At 35.7% G+C, this 17,465-nt stretch overlaps 1 protein-coding gene across 22 annotated transcripts in view; it reads right to left on the reverse strand.

The window, feature by feature from the left end:
* Positions 1–801: 801 nt before the first annotated feature.
* adgrl2 (adhesion G protein-coupled receptor L2) overlaps positions 802–17,465 on the reverse strand; it is a 324,023-nt gene continuing 307,359 nt past the window's right edge. For 5 of the 22 annotated variants that reach the window (XM_062978110.1, XM_062978112.1, XM_008114145.3 and 2 more), the window contains 6 exons: positions 16,851–17,019; positions 11,830–11,958; positions 10,680–10,776; positions 6,715–6,843; positions 5,685–5,702; positions 802–3,172 (listed from right to left, as the gene is read on the reverse strand). In XM_062978110.1, coding sequence (XP_062834180.1) covers positions 2,418–3,172; positions 5,685–5,702; positions 6,715–6,843; positions 10,680–10,776; positions 11,830–11,958; positions 16,851–17,019 — 1,297 coding nt within the window. In that variant the 3' untranslated portion in view covers positions 802–2,417. Of the gene's footprint in view, positions 3,173–3,889; positions 3,943–5,650; positions 5,703–6,403; positions 6,486–6,714; positions 6,844–10,679; positions 10,777–11,829; positions 11,959–16,850; positions 17,020–17,465 lie in introns of those variants that run through there. The other 17 variants (XM_062978111.1, XM_008114148.3, XM_062978124.1 and 14 more) reach the window with 9 other exon arrangements.

Here is a 17,465-nt window from a genome sequence, read left to right on the forward strand (position 1 = left end):
CTTACAGCAAAATCGGATACAAAACAATACAATACACCAGCTTTTGACGCTGGTGGAACCGCGCTTTTGACGCTGGTATCTACTTATACATGAGTATATACAGTATATTACATAAATCCAAGTTACCGAAAATGAAGATGAGAGTTTAGAGTGCTCTAAACACAATATAATGTGGAAGAATGAAGATGGTTTCCAAATAGTACGCCAAAAATAAAAGGTTGCTTTTGCTGGTGATATTCAAAAAAGCTTTGGGCAAAGCACCAGCTTTCCTGCCTCAGTTCTCCATCTGCTAATAGTAGTAATAACAGTAACACTAATTTGCATATCACAAAAAGACCACTGTGATTTACTGTCTTCGCAAAGCCTTGAATATTCACAGCTCTTCTATAAATGCTGCAGTATAAGCATTTTTTCTCCTTGTGACAAGAGCTTATCTTTATTGCTAATTATAGGCATATAATTACAGTTGCCTGAAATATGACTGTATAGTTTGCAACCTTTTTATTTTTAATAAATCAGATTCATATTAGAATTTCAAAAATCTATTATGTAAATCGGGGAGACTGCTGCACACTTTTGTAACAGAGCTCATGTTTCTGATCTTGATCATATCTGTCTATGACTAGAATATCAAACAGCAGCAATGACCTCTATTCAATAGAGATATATAGCCAGCTCCTACTCCAGGTTTTTCTATAAAAACTGAGAACTGTAAGGGAATGAGCCTAAGCAGAATTTAGCCAGCTCACACGGAAAATATTCGAGTTCATGATTCATAGGTAAGAAAGCGCATTTTACCTATTTGGAAAAAAAATCACATTTATTTACTGTCAAACAGGTGTTAAACTTTACATTGGATATTAGTGATGGGCTCATTATTAACAGGTTTACACAAAGGGATTGGAGGGGAAGCGAAAAAAATCTGAAACCATGTACATTTAGTTAGATCTCTTATCATAAAATAAATTAATTACTAAATATAGGCAGCAGGAGTATGGAAGAATAATATTTATATGCTCTCTCTTAGCTTAGAAAGGCCAGGCACCTTTAATTTACTAGTATGTTCACGAATAATATTTTGGCCTTCCTTTGGGCCCTCACTGAGGTGGCGTAATGGGTGCAGGCTGAACTGCTGACCTGAAGGTTGGCAGTTCAAATCCGCGGGATGGAGTGAGCTCCTGTCTGTCAGCCCAGGCTTCCCATGCGGGGACATGAGAGAAGTCTCCCAGCAGGATGGTAACAGATCCGGGCATCCCCTGGGCAACATCTTTGTAGACAGCCTATTCTCACACCAGAAACAGCTTGCAGCATGTTCTCAACTAGCTTCTGACATGATAAAAAAACCTTTTCCATGCTGCCTTCCAATCTGCCCAGGTTAAAGTATGAAAAGGGAACCAAGTTTAACTTGCTAAAAGGCTGTTGTTTTTACTAAACTTGTGCAAGGCATGTGGCATTCGTTGATGTCTATGAGAGTTCTTCCCAGAAAGTAAGTTGTTTTGGCAATCAAAGGTTTAAAACATAAGAAATACTAATGTTGAAGTAGAACGCTGTTTACAGTGGAAAAGAAAGTAAAAATGGATAGGAACTGCATTTTAAACATATTACTGTACTACGAACCAAGTGTAAGGAAAAACAGCTTGTAGTATATGTGCAACCAAGAGCATTTCACAATATTTTCTTCAAATTCTTTCAAATTATTTTAATGACAATTATATTTCCGTTTGGACACAAATGTATTTATTTATTTTACCCTAGCAATAGAACAAAATATAATTTCTTTAGCCATTTTTTTCATGAGAACAGTTCTTTGTACAGTTGAGGAAATATATGAAATAAGGCCTGTGGCTTGATTGCTAGTGGTTAGACATGTTTTCATCTTTACCTAATGGAAAAGATTTGCAGTGAACTGCAAACGGATGCAGAATCTCTCTCCTGCTTTTGCAAGTCTTGTCAGGAATAGTAAGGTACAGTAAATTTGTCCCACAGGATTTTAGTGCCTACGTCTTGTATATAATACAATGCAGGCCTACAAAAATGATGCAGCCATATTTACAAATTTAGTTCACAAACTGCTGCAGTAAAATGGCTGAAACACATTTTGTGTGTGTGTGTTTGCGTGTGTGTGTGTATTTATTTCACAATCTCTTTTATGTCAGCAGCAAGATATCTTAAAATACCTTGGTGGTATCTCTTTTTTTTCTTTGTAACAAATAATTCTTTTAGTATACTCTGTGTATATACAAAGCTTTGTTTTATAAAAATTCACAGAACTGCAAGGTCCAGTCGTCTCCTCTGCATTGGAGAAACCACGGGGACAACAGAATTGTCACTTCAAGCGAGTATGAGGGAGCCTGCATGGGGCCACTTAAGTCTGCATAATACTTGCAAGTGGCCTTCAGTATTCCGTTGCTACACTATTAAAGGCTTGTCACTAGTTGCATTTGTCCTTCCCTAACGTCGCCTTCTGGAATATATCCTTCCTTGTTAATGGGAATTATATAGCCATCACTATTGCCTCTGCTGATTTGATAGTACATCTGAAGCTGATGGCCAGCTCCCAGATTTGGCATGCTTTTGTAATATATGTCCTCATTTTCACTCCTCCGAGAGGGAGAGAGGTCTTCCTCGATGTCCGGACTGCTCTCTGGGTAAGGAGAGTCTCTGAGGTTGGGCATGCTCGTGTAAAGAGAGTCTCTGTTGGGGGACTGGAGGTGGTCTTCAACTTCAGATGTCAGCTGGGACACATAGCTATCTGTTCCTTCTGTCTTCACTTTCTTCTGTGGCTGGTACAGAAGGGAGTGAGTCCGCTGAGGAATCAAAGGGGCCTCAAGTTCCTTTTGGTGCAGCTCCAGGCCTGGGTTATCGCCATGCATTAAAGAAGATGCATCAGCTACAATGGCGTCATCTTCACTACTGCTCCCGCCGATCACAGCTTTGATAGGCAATGTGCGCTCTAGGTTATGGTTCTTGTTGCTGCCTCGCAGGTTGTTGTGCACTAATTCTGAAATGATCATTTTTTCAAATGCGGTATCATTCAGGCTTAGTCCACAGTCTACAACTTGCACACTGTCATTATAGTCTCCATTGCGCAAAGAGTAGCTGTTGTTGAAATTACCATTTAGCGGTAGAGTATCCATGGCACTTGTATCCCTGGCATTGTTCAGTGAATGTCCTACAAAAGAAAAGCAACACTTTTTGGTTACTGTCTACACTGGAACGAAGGTTCTTATACTATAAAATCTTTAATGTAGTTCAGGACAAAGTTGTACTTGGAGGGTGACTGGACATTCCCAAAGGCAAAGAGTTATACACTTTATAGAAGAGAGAGAGAATTAAAAAAAACAACACAATTTCTCCTTGGAGTTTCAATGATCATTGAAATTAGAAATTTGAAAGCAAATATGTAAAGCATTTAAAGAAGTTAATTTAGCACCAGGTTCTACAGCTCTTCCCACGAGGAAGAGGAATGTCACTCCATGCCCTTGCATATGAAATGCAAAGCAATTCATTCATAAACATTTGTATTTTAAGTACAACACCATGATTCAGGAAAAACAAAATCAACTGAATTTGTCCTAAACGACACTAAATTAAAAAAAAAGGGGGGGGGGAGAAAAAAAAGGAACAAGAGGTCACATACAAAACAGAAGGTAAATGCGTAACAATAAATCCACGTAATTTGCAAGCAACTATTTCGATAGAGCATTTCTAACATTTCCTTGTGTGTGTGTGTCTTTTATCTGAAGATGGAATAAAAAAAAGAATGAAAAAAATGGACAAGTACATAGATTTCATGTTAAGCACAGACAGCCACCTTTCACACGAAAAGGGACTGAGGCCCACAAAGCACCATCCAACAACACGGAAGACAGCAGGTGGAATGACTCACTTTGGACAACTCACATCATGTCTGTCTGCTCAGGCTATCTGGCCTAAGAGTAGCTGATATATAAAAGAAAGTAAAATGATTTATTGTAACATGATGAAGAATTACTGAGCTTCTCAGCAACTTAGTCAGAGCAAGGGTTCAGCAAATTAGATTGTCAGCAAAAACGGATTTTTCCCATTCAAGTGTGATTTTTTTTAGAGGGGGAAATGCATTTAATATATATTTTTTGCTAGCAATGGCCCCAGGCTTCAGAAAGGTCAAAGTTTGCCTGCAGCCCTGCAGTCTGCATCAGTCACAGTGACAGCACTGAATGAACCAGCGTAGTATATTTAGAGTTAAGCCCACAGACATTATGGGCATATGGAAGTCAAAAGCAGAAATGTTAGGGATTTCTTTAAGCATGGGTCACAGAAATTAACCAAAGAAGAAATATTAGCTATGGAATGGGAGGAGATTATCAGCCTAGGCTGACATCTTTCAACTGCTGGAGAAATGGAGAAATTGGATACATCTGCTGGAAAGATGAAAAGAGGTTTAGGAAAGGAAAAGAAAGAAAAAAAAAACTGGAGTTTTATGGTGACATGCTCTTCTTCTAGAGACACAAAGACATGTAAACTAAGACATCACATTGCTTCTGAGCCAAAGAAGAAAAAGAAAGCTTTGAAAGAAACGGAATGGCATGTGTCATGGAAAGTTACATGATTGGTTAGTGAGCTCCTAGAAGAATCACTTTTATCATTGTAAGCAATGTTTGGGGAAAAAAGAATGAGGCAGTGTTGTTGGAATGAAACTGACCACTGTGAGGCTGCTGCATTATATGCAAGGCTTGGAGTAGTTACTGAGGAAACAAAGTTTGCCTATGGATATAAAATGCTTATTTTCTCCCCTTTCACCCTGCACTTAAAGCTGCAGCTTAACGAAGAAAATTCAAGTTGCTTCTATGAAAACAGCAAAACTGAGTTCATACCCAATGAAGACTTTTCTTAAGTTACAGAATATGAATGTTGGGGTGAAATAGATGCAGCTCAGTCTTTATAGTGTTGTTCCAGCCATTCATGTGTACTGAATTAGCTTTAAGGGTAAGAATTCTTTGAAAAGCCTCTCTAGGCTTTGATTAAACAACTTTTTGTAACTGGATAATTTCATATATGGTCTCAGATCTTTTTTGCAAAACTCTTTATACATATGGAACATATGGCATTCATAAGAGAAAACCAGCACAAGGACCGCATGCCGGTATTAATTTCCCCTATAAAGGCATTCTCTCTCTCTCTAATAATCTCATTCTTTATCCTCTATTAAAGAGATATTGAAGCATATTTAATAATCCAAAATGAATTTTCTGTGATATTCTGCAGAGTTAAGCACACTCGAATGTACTTCAACCAGTTTTAAAGTGGCAAGTTTAGTTGCCCAAGATCAGGTAATTCACTTGAAGTCTTTCATAGCCCGTAGCAAGATTATTGCGAGAATGTGGAAATGTTAAGTTAATTATTAAGCATTTCTGCTTAACAGTGCTCAGGTTTTATGTAGCAAATTATTTCAGCATTGGATACCATTGACTATCAATAGGGCTTGCTACAGACCTCTAGTGATATTTTTTCTTTCTTTTTGGTTCTCTCAAAAAGCAGTACATATGTACTGTTTGAGCATGGTTAAATTTCATTTGCAAATTGTGAACCACTTGCCCGCTGAGTCTACTTCATGACCGCTAGTTATGTTTTAATTGTGCCCATTAAAAATCATGCTGAAAAAATTTACATTTGATAGGCAAAGTTAAGTTTTACTCCCATACTTGTCTCTCTGTAGGTTGCTAGAGGAAAGCATAAGGAAAGTAAGAAAACACGAGAATGAACATAGAAACTACAATTTAGTTTAGTTTTTTTTTAAAAAAAAAGATAATCAAGAAATTGAACATGTAACAACAGATTATTTTAAACAGAGCATAAAACGCTTAACATAGAATTAAGGTATTATATTGAAGGCTAATATATCTGAAAGCTTACTCGGCTCATAATAAAACTGCATTACTTTTAAAATGATCTGACTAGTTAAGAAAAGCAGTTGGATAGTATGATGTAATAAAAGCAACGTTAGTGATAAAGCCCTGGCATCCTGATGCTGTGTTTGCCTATAGCGCTAAATTAATGCCCCTGTAACTTAATCATGCATCTGAGCAATGTCAAGTTAAAAGACAAATGCTCTTAGCACCGTCAACCCTAAGAATTCACAGGCAGATACAGCAAATGGCTGTAGGACTGGGCTGTTTATCCCACTTAATTATGCTTTTCTAACTCTAACCAAAAACTCAAGAAATTCTTAAGAAAAATCAAAGCTCCTATAAAGCTGCACTATACTATAGCTTGCCTCTAAACATGAATCTGAGTGCAGTTCCCCACACCGGGACAGTCCAAATGTCAAGATATCCTGTGCAGGTTTAATTGCCTGATCAATTCCATAAGCAGATTGTTCTCAGCAAGCTTTTGATTAATTTATATTACATAGACATGATACCTCTAAGTGATATATATCTCGAAGATGAGCTCTCAGACCATGGGGTGTCAGTCCTGTAATAGTATATTAAGATTTATGCCACCTGCGTTAAAAACATGGATGATTATTGGCAAATACTATTATGGCAAAGGCATTATCACTATAATATAGTGCAGTTTTACAAGGCTGGCATTCTCAGCAGTACTTCTCGAGCAACAGGAATCTTGAAGGCAACTCTAAATCCCTGACTAAATTAAGAGAAGGGGCGCTGAGCAAAATATTATTAAGAAAAGAAAAATGCAAAATCAACATATCCCAAAGTGTGGGCACACCTGGCGAGTTAAACACAGGAGCTGAAGGGGCATTACATACAACGGTTTCAGCGAGCAATGTGTTATAAGGATTGTTAGTGCCGTGCGGTCGAAGAAGAGGGTTTGTTAGTAGATAATTGCCAGTCATTCCTAAAGCAAAGAAACAGAAAGAGAGACATCAGCTCTTTAATTTGATTCTGACAGTTCCAATATCGTTTTTTTTAAAAAAAAAATCATCATGAGTCGTGTATATCTTGTCAAATTTAATTCAGTTGAACATTTCTGAATGTATTTGAACTACTAATTTGAAGGAAGAGCAAAAATGTAGTTAGATTTCAGTAATTCACAGGTGTTGGCCAAATCCCCAAAGTAAACACCTGCTGAGAATGACATTTGCTAATTTATACAAGATCGCTGTTAAAACAAGAATAGCAATTAAATACAGAGACCAATGTTCTATTTCAAGTTGTTACAGCTTAATGTCTGTAACCTTAAGCATGGATAGGCACCAGAATAGAGAAATCAAAAACCGTGTTAATTAGAGGCACTGGACAATCTTTGATGGAAACACTGAAAGTTTACTATGAACTTAGCTACAAACACAGCAAGTAAAAAAAAAATTCAGCCAAGGTAAGTGATGACAAGTTGCAGAAAGCCGCTCTTATTATATGCAAAAGACCACATGCTGAAGGGACAGCAGGACAGCAAATCATTCATGTATCCTTCTACAACCAACAAATTCATGCGGCAGAGCTAGCGGGAAGGATTTTTAAAATAAATTATTTGAAAATTATGCCTGTACTTTCTCTTACAATAATCTTAAATGAACACATAGAAAGCTAGAACAAACAGTTATCTTTGCAATTTCAAGTCTTCACTCATTCAAACTTTGGTATAACACTACGAAGTGGAAGACAATGTTTCAAAATAATTTGTTGAATCCGAGCATTTGAAAACCCACATTGATCTTAGGTTTCTTAAATTAATACAGTTGTCAGAGGAAATAAAAGTCATGCTACGGTTTTCATGGACACACAAATGTATCATGTAAGAGTGAAGTGAAAGTGCTATTCTATTGAGCAGTGTGACAATGCACCAGGGAAGTTGATGTTCTCTGAATACATTATATGTCCAGAATGAGAAAGAGCAGTGTCTAAAAATTTACATACAAAATTTAAATTGATTAGATTCTCATTCTGGCAGTAGTGGCAGATATTACATTTTAAATATTAATGCCTTTATCACTACTCAAAATATTATTACTTTAGGTAGCAAAAGTCCTGGAGTTCCGGGAATTGCTTTACTGACAGATTATGTTAATCTTATTTGGTGTTTGGTTTCATTTATTTGATTTTCACAGATTTGTTTTTTAACAATGCAATCTGAATACAAGAAAGGGCAATTCAAGTAATCATCTACACTGCAAAGTACAAAGCTTCCAACATTTAGTAACGTCAGCTAATTAACCTAATTTATGACAATGTTCCCACATTTATTATCTCTGTCTTACTCACTAACAAGCTGGGATTACTCTGTGAACATTTTTAAAATTAAAAAAAAATGTGCCACTGGAACACTAGAAATGCTGAGCAGATTTTGCTAGACAAGTTCTTTCAAAAGTAGAGGATCTGGAGCAATTTCCTAATGGAAGTTGCCTTTTCCTTTTAATTGTATTCAGCTAAGCAAACTGAACAGAACAAACACTAGAATTCAGTGGGAACCAGAGCATGAGCTGCTGGCAATATAACGGAAAGCCTTCTGCTTCTGCTGGGTAAGACAAAAAGCATTACCATCTATTCTCTCGGCAACAAATCTTTATCTCCACAGCTATAGCAATATTACTTGCCAAGGAAACATTTTAACCTGCCAAGGATCTCAATCATTCTCACTCTCTTCTTCCATCCATCACTTCCTGTCGGAAGAAGGAGGCACTACATGTGGAGAGAGTTTTTTCGGTGGCAGCTCTGAGTCTGCAGAAGTCCCTTCCAAGGGGGACATCACTGACATCATTTGCTCTCTCTTTTGTTAATCTTTTAAAAGGAAAAAAACCCTTTTTATTTAAACAAACCTTTTAACTGGGCGAAATGAACAGGATCTTTAATGGACGTGTTCTATTTTACCATATTTTAACATGCTTCCTTTATATTATCATTTTACTTAGTTTGGTTGTTTTTCATCGCTTTTGTAGCTTACATCATTACTGTAAGTATTTTCTATTTTCTATTGGAGGAAAGGTGGAGTATAAACAGAATAAAATACAGAACATCTTTTTCCTGTATTCCCAGAAGGGACAAAGGTTGCCCATTATGGAATGAGGGAAATATTTTCAAATATATGGTACAATTTAGAGAGGGAAGATTTAAATGAAGAGCTAAGAGTAAAAAAGGAATGTTATTTATCTTCTATATAATCATAGGAGAACTACGGAAGAACAGAGCGCCTGAGACTATGTTTAGGTTTCTATTTTTCCAGACAAAATCTGAAAACACCCCTACTTTGTAGCAATGGAAATCAATAGTTTAGTTTTAACTATGGAAATCAATAGTTTAGGTGTTTGAGACGTTTGGCACTGTAGAAATTTGGATAGAAAATGATAGATTTTAGAAAGGTCAGTTATCTGTGGTGTGTACCAGTATCATACGCATGTTGGCAGGTTTAACTTACATTCTTTACATTTTTTGTTATACATGATGCAAGTGTACACCAGAGAGAAAGAGTGAAGAAAGTGTTACACACAGTTATACATAGTCTTCCACATTTGCTGTTTGACTTTTGTGGATTTGATTTTTTATGGATTTTATTAAAATGTTCTCTTTCTCTGTTCTCAGAGTGCAATTCTGTGGTCAACTTCTAGCATAAACAGACCATAAAGATGTGTTGGAGAACCTAGAGATCCTTTCAGTTAAAAAATAGTGGATTTTTTATTCATGATTTTTTTTACTTTCACAGAGATCCAGAATTCATGAAATTGTTGAGGAATTACTATATTATTTTCTTCTTATTCTGCAATATTGTAGCAGTGTGATTGATCTCAGAATTTATGCCATTAGCATAGCAGCATTTTAAATGAAAACCCCAGTACTGAAAATTATTCTTTAGCTTTTTTTAAAGTAGTGACAAGAAGGCTCCTTCTCACATTCCCATCCTATAAATTGGATTTGAACAAAGTAAGTCATATTGAGCCTTATATATTTTAAGATAAAGTTGTCCATCATGAACCTTTTTTTCCCTAAGAAAAAATTACCAACAGGTAGGATGGTAACAAAGTTTGGTTAAATTTATTTTGGAGTTAGTAGGGTGGCCTTTGGTATTATTTTGTATATCTATGTGAAGGAGTTAGAATTTTTGCAAACATTCAGTCTGAGTTAAAATGATGAAATTGTGACCAGAGGTCTTAAATGTAGCCTATAGCCATGTTTTTCCTCCTCCCAAGGTTGTCATGTGGCAGACAAATGCTGTGCATTATAGACATGATCAAAACTATACTGGGGGGAAATAACATTTTTGCAGATGTCTTTTGTATAGAGCTGATGTCAGTTTGATTTCACAGGCAAAATGCCTGCATATGGAAATCTAATGCATTTAAAATGTTACTGTACTGGTAGTTCTGTTTCAGTTTTAGACTACAAAGGTTAGCAAAGGTTTAAAATTATGTCCTTGCTTTTAAGTTAAATTATTGATGAAACTTATTTAAATACACTTTCCACAAATAAGAATGTCAGATTCTATCCCAAGCAAAGGGGATGAAGAACTGTGCCTTAAATGTGTTCAAGGCAGAGCTGAAGGGTAATTTTATACATTTCTTCTGCATGCATGTGTGTTTGATTGCATTCCAGCATTAAGCACTATAGCCCTCCAACCCCAGACAACATCTGTTTGGTTTCATTTCATTATTACATTCTAATTCTTCTATATTTCTTATATGCCAAATAGTATTTTAGAAAATAATAAACTAAACCCCGAGCGAGTATTATCCAGCAACTGACCTTGATTAAGTGTTGAAGTGCTATTGATATCACCTGAGATAAAGGAAGATTCAGATTGTTTTCTCACAGTGTCATTCCACATCCTTCTTATTCGGCTCTGTAAACAGAGAAGAAATGGGCATAGCTGTTACATCTCTCAAATTAGAATAGGACAAACTGTATTACTTATGTATAAGTTTTAAAATTTTAGCCAAAAAACCAACACAAAAAAGGATCAACTTATCCATGGCACAATCTAAGTAACGTACCCTGGCTCTTATGAAAAAGCAAACACTACCCCCTTCTCTGAGTAGTGTGGCAACAAACAAGAGCTTGGTTCATCCTCAGAGACCTTAAAAGAGGCACCGCCTTCCTCCACTTTGTCTACTGTATAGCTGCTTCTGGTCTTTTTGAAGCTTGAGTGTGAAAATGGCCAGGACTACTGCTGACCCTGATATGGAACAGGTGCCTTCTCCTTTCCACAAAATGACCTTCGACTTACTCACAGATCACATCAAAATCTGCAATTTTTGCCCCCAAAATTACCCTTGACTTCTATATGAGTTTAACTTATATAAGCATATACAGTACTTTGCCATTTTTAGGCTGTAGTTCTGGCCAAATTTACCTTAAGGTAAGCTCTAGTGAATACATGGGCTTTCAACTGAACATGAACAGGACTGTGCCACTCGTCTTCTTTTATGTAACATCGGTGGTGCATGTCCAGACAACCAGACATAAATAACATGAAACAATTTGTGATGTAGGATTCAGGCTAGCCTCTGGATCTTTGTGGTTAGTTAGGACACTATGCTGAGCCATCATTTAAACAACTAGCACAAAGACAGAAGATAGGCAATTTTTCACCCAAGTTGAAAGCATCATGACGTTCAACACTACAGAGCTTAACTCATTCTGAAGCTATTATTTGAAAGTTAACCTAATTTGTATATTAATCAATATCAACAATGATTTAAGATTCACCATCAAACCCAGACTTTTGGGAATCTTTAGAATCAGATCTTGAATATAAAAAGCAAGAGACTGTCATCAAGTTTGTTATGAGAACATAATTAGTACACATGATTGAAAGACATCTCAGTGGGCTTTTTATAAGCAAGGTTAATTAAAAGCTGCTGCCATTAAATTCAGCTGTCATAACATTTGTTACCTGAGTGCCAGAGGAATAGCGGGCACTAGTTCTTGTAGTCGATGCCTTTACTGAACTGTGTGGGCTTTCTGTTGGTAATCCTCCACAGCAATAGGAATGTCTGAAACACTTGCCATATTCCTTACGTACCTGTACATGAATGATAGTACCCATTAACATATACAATCATACTCTCATTTTTAAAATGTTTAAAAAAAAAAAAAGATTTGTGGTATGCAACAATAGTGAACCATCACTAGGGACTTTTTCAGTGGACCAAGGCAGGATGTTCATTTGAGTCCTTTCCCCGCTGTTTCCTTTTCCATTAGGTTTCTGGACCATACATTAACAGCCTTCTGCATTTAAAACAACAAAGGAATGACAATACTAATGTGATCTCCTCATATGTTAGAACTGGGACAACAGTTTTCTCTATTTTAAGACCCTCACCCAGATCCAATGGAAAAGGACCAATTTTAGCCTTCCAGTTAAACAAATAACAACACTGGCATGGCTTCAGATTTTGAACTAGCTATAGATGTTTTTAACACATTTAAAGTTATGGAGTGAGCATACATATATCTAAAACAATTATAACACATGCAAGTTTATTTCAATAAAAAGTGGTTTCTTTCTACCTATTTCAAAATTTGTTTAATGAGATCATATAACAGATTATATTAAAAACCTGTAGAATGGGTTGAAAATCTGCAAATAGTATTCAGATATCTAGGACAGAAAGCTCTAAGTGGACCGAAATCTAAATTTAGCTTAGGTTTACACTGCAAACCAAAAGTTTGGAAATATTACAAAAAATCTGAGAAGGCAATGTGTGTTACTTCTTCCACATCTTCATAACAACTGCCAGGCAGCATGGGGGTGAATGCAGCTCTGCTACCCAGATTGATGCATGAGTGCTATTTTGCGGATGCTGTTTCAGAAGCCAGAGATATCAGATTCACTGCTCAAGGCACCTTCCAGACCGCTAGTACACGTGGAGTTTTATTTTCCACCAGCAAGAATTTGAATTATAGCTTCAAGGTAAGGAGACAACTCTTTATTCAAATGAGCAAGAATTAGCAGAGGTTTCAATGTAATGGTGGTTTAACTATGTGTATACACTTGGTCCAACACCCATAATTTCAATTGTACACAAAATTTATATTCTCTCTAGGCAAATTTTAGATCCCCAGGGCAATTCTATGATACACTTCTGTTGGAATTGGACCACAGAATCATACTGGAGGACCTAGAAATGCTAGAAAGGTGTTCTCTCTAGGCATTTTATAAGTCATCCAGAACAACTTTATGGTATGCATATGGTGGAAGCTGGTTATAGAGTTGCACTGGAAAAATCTAAAAATGTTTGAGAGCTGTTCTCTCTAGGAATTTTCTAGGATCTCATCAGGATTTTATGATATGTTTTTGCTGGAACCTGATGACAAAATTGCGCTGAAGGACTAAAAATGCTAAAGGTGTTCTCTCTAGGCATTTTCTATGTCTTCTAGAAATATTCCCTGTTATGCTTCCATATGAAGTTCTTAATTTCAATAGGGTTTGCTATTATCTGCAGTTTCAAGTTTTCATGGTACATATAGAAAGATATTCACTACATACATGGAGATCATATTGTAAACCCTGATTTGATTTTTAGATGATTTTGTGTTGTTTGGTATGTGACTTTTTGTTGTGGAATTTACAGTTAGTAGCCAACTCATACTGTATATATTTTATCACAAGCCAAGCAACAAATGAAATCTTTAAGTAAAAGGATATATCAATAAAGGCTTTTGGCTTTCTGAATGAAGTAAAAATAGTGAAGATAGTTGGGTACCATAGCTGCAATAGCTCACACAAGGAAAGATTTACTATCATTTTGTTATCAGTACAATACATGACATTAAAAACTACCCCCACCCCCACCAACTTATATTGCTTTGAATATGGGTCTACATATTACAACCTTAGACTCATTTACTTGGGTGCAGGGCTACTAATTTCTTAGGACCAAGCTTATTTGAAATTTCAGACCCAAGATATATATCAGTGTTTGGGAGTCCAAGATGGCGCCAGCACAATAGGATGTAATTTAATGAGCTCCGATATATTTGTTTTTTTACTCCTTCTTTTCAAAATGTGCAACAGAAAATGCAGTAGGACAAGCCTCGAGTCAACCAGACATCACTAACCATCTGGGGCCGGGCTGTGGCGCAGCTGTTGAGCAGCTGCCTTAAATCACTCTGACCATGAGGTCATGAGTTCGAGGCCAGCCCGTGGCGGGGTGAGCACCCGTCAATTAAAAATAAAAAATAGCCCCTGCTCGTTGCTGACCTAGCAACCCGAAAGATAGTTGCATCTATCAAGTAGGCGATAAGGTACCACTTATAAAAAGTGGAGAGGCAAGATTAACTAATTTACGACCTGGTATGAGGAAGTGCCGTCAGTGTGGATGATGAAGCAGCTGCTCCCCCTGTGGCCAGAATCGAACATCCCCTCAGAAGAAGGTTAACTTGCCTCTGCGTGTCTCTCTCTGTCTCTGTTTGATGTGTTTATGGGCATTGAATGTTTGCCTTATGTGTGTTATAATGTGATCCGCCCTGAGTCCCCTTTGGGGCGAGAAGGGCGGAATATAAATACTGTAAATAAATAAATAAATAAATAAACAAACAACTTAGGATAGATGAATTACAGTAGAGTCTCACTTATTCAGGCTAAACAGGTTGGCAGAAGCTTGAATAAGCGAATATCTTGGATAATGAAGGATTAAGGAAAAGCCTATTAAACATCAAATTAGGTTATGATTTTACAAATTAAGCACCAAAACATCATGTTATACAACAAATTTGACAGAAAAAGTAGTCCAATACGCAGTAATGTTATGTTGTAATTACTGTATTTACAAATTTAGCACCAAAATATCATGATATATTAAAAACATTAGACTACAAAAATGGCTTGGATAATCCAGAAGTTTGGATAAGCAAGGCTTGGATAAGTGAGACCCTACTGTATTTGGGGAAGGATCTGGGAGTATATCTGTATCAGTGTTCAGTACTGATAAGTTCAAAGAAATGTAAAACCCTATACCAATGAATGCTCCTAATGCTTTGGGGAAATGTGTGTGTCCTCAGACTGTCATGAAATTGAGAATGAGTGCCCAGAAAGATTTTTCCCAACTCCTCAGTACCATTCCCTAGGGTTGGTTTTGACTAATATCTATACTGCTGTGAATGCACATTATCTGTCGGTGCCTGCACATTCCACTGTCATTATTTCTAAATTACAGCTTGTTCAAAACTGAGGAAACAGCACTATCATCTTGTCAGGACTGGAAACATAATAGTTTTCAATTTCACAATTCTATTTCTCTGTTCAATTTAGTGACCAGTTAGTAATAATAGAATAAAAAAGACTGCATTAGCTATGTATACAGAAGTAGAATGATAGCCAGTCAAAGATATTGGAAACTTTTAAATGGCAACCTGAATCTTTTTTCAGGTATGAATAATCTGGTGCTAGGTTAATGTTTTTCTGCACCTGTCTGGCACAACTAATACAATTTTCCATTGTATCTGTTTAACAGAAAAACAATGCATGATTCCAATAAGAAATTTTGGAAAACAAAGGTATTTTATTTTATTATTTTAGAAGTGAGAGCACGTAATGTCGATGTCTACAAAGTATCTGAATTTTCACTTGTGTTTTCTTTAGAAATTTCAGATATATTCATCTCACTTAAAAAAAAAGCTCTGATACCAAATATATGCAAAATATAACCTCGAATGTGACAGATAGATTATTGATAGTAACAATTCTTATCTTTCTTATTTTTTATCCAGTCCATCTTTCTTAATTGCTTCTTCCTTTGTACATATTTTCATTTTGAAAGCATTTATTTTTTAAAATATAGATAATGAGAAAGAATGGAAATGAAGTTTTTTAACTGCACTCATAATAATATGTTTTGCTTTCATTTTTCTTAATTTAACCCATGTTTTCATTTTGTTTACTTCAATATACACCAACATGTAATCGAATAATACTGACTAATTATTATTATGGCAGCAAAAGTCTATACTAGAAGGAGTTCCTTTTTGTTCTATGTTCAACATAATATTATTGTTTTAAAATCTGACTTTAGCACATTGTATTAACTTAGACTTCTATTTTAGAAAGTCAAATAATAGGCCCAATGCTGTCAATACCATTTACACTGACCACTGGGCACCTGGTCAACTTATTGTTAATGAATCTTTGATGAACCCTTTTATAAATACTTCAGAAATTCCATTTTTGCAAATACTGTTGTGAACTGACCTATCCGTAGATTAGATCACATTAGTACACATTTTTAGATTAGTTTAGTACACATTTTTTGAAATTTGCATTTAAAATAAAGTTCTTTTAAAATTGAATACTTTGAACTTTAAAATGCAAAATTTGTAAGTATATTCAACTGACATTTAAATAGACGTTAAAAACAGAGTATTGCATTTATTTTTAAATTTACACATTAAAAGTTTAGTTTTAATTAAGGCAGAATGAGAAAACAATGATGTTATGAATGAACACATGCAAAATGATATAGATCTGAAGTAAGCTGATCATTAAATTCCTGTAAACCTAATACGTCATCATAAACAAGCCTCTGTAAAAAGTAATAAAACACATTATGTTACAGAGATTTGATCAATGACTGATAGTGCTTTAGTACAACAATAATTTTAGAGTTGAAGAGCCACATTAACATGATTTTAATAGTTTAATGTGATTTAATCATTTTTCAATGCTCTATAATGAACATCACATATGTTTTCTCAATCATTACTCCATTACTTTGCAGTTTTTGTTTGTTTTAAATTTAGTAATTATCTCCTTTGATTTTAATTTGATTTGAAACATGCAAGCTTTATACAGTTCAATGTACATTTCATTCTTCTTTCTAAACACTATTACTGGATTTTATAAGGTGATATTTAGAACAATTTATGTGATGTATTTTGGATGATATACAGAGAAATTATATACAATTGATGACTCACTTTCTTTTGGAGTGCACAGTGAAAGATGAAAATGAACATTCCTTGGAACGCATTAAATACTGTGAACAGGTATGCCATCACAATGGTCTCCTCATTGATGTAAAGCAAGCCAAAAGACCATGTTAGGCCAAGAAGACACAGGAGAGCAAATGCACCTAGGGCCCAAGATCTGAAAAAGAAAATTAATTTAAGTGACAGCGCTAATCTTAAGACTGCACATTCCAAAACTGCATATTACCTTTATACTTGCTTTGATTGACTTTTACTAGATTCATATTCAAGTATTTAAAAAGCACAAAACTTGGTGTTAAGCTTTCATGTACCTAAATAAAATCAAGTCCATTTGGTACTTTTAGCCTCTAGTGGAAACAGCAGTGGTAGATATGACCTTTTTCTTATACAAGACTTCAAAAACGTCAATACTATTTAAAATGCTAAGCTGTGGCCCAAGATCCAGTAACCCCTTACTTTATATGTGTGTGTTTGTGTGTGTATATACCTTTACAATTTTACAATTTCATTCTCTACTTTAATCATCCATATTTTGAGAATGGTGCTTGCATTTGACACACATATACACAAATAACACAGATACACAAAGATTAAATGGCAGTT

Source organism: Anolis carolinensis, chromosome 4, assembly GCF_035594765.1.
Source record: "Anolis carolinensis isolate JA03-04 chromosome 4, rAnoCar3.1.pri, whole genome shotgun sequence".
In the NCBI taxonomy this organism is placed as follows: domain Eukaryota; kingdom Metazoa; phylum Chordata; class Lepidosauria; order Squamata; family Dactyloidae; genus Anolis; species Anolis carolinensis.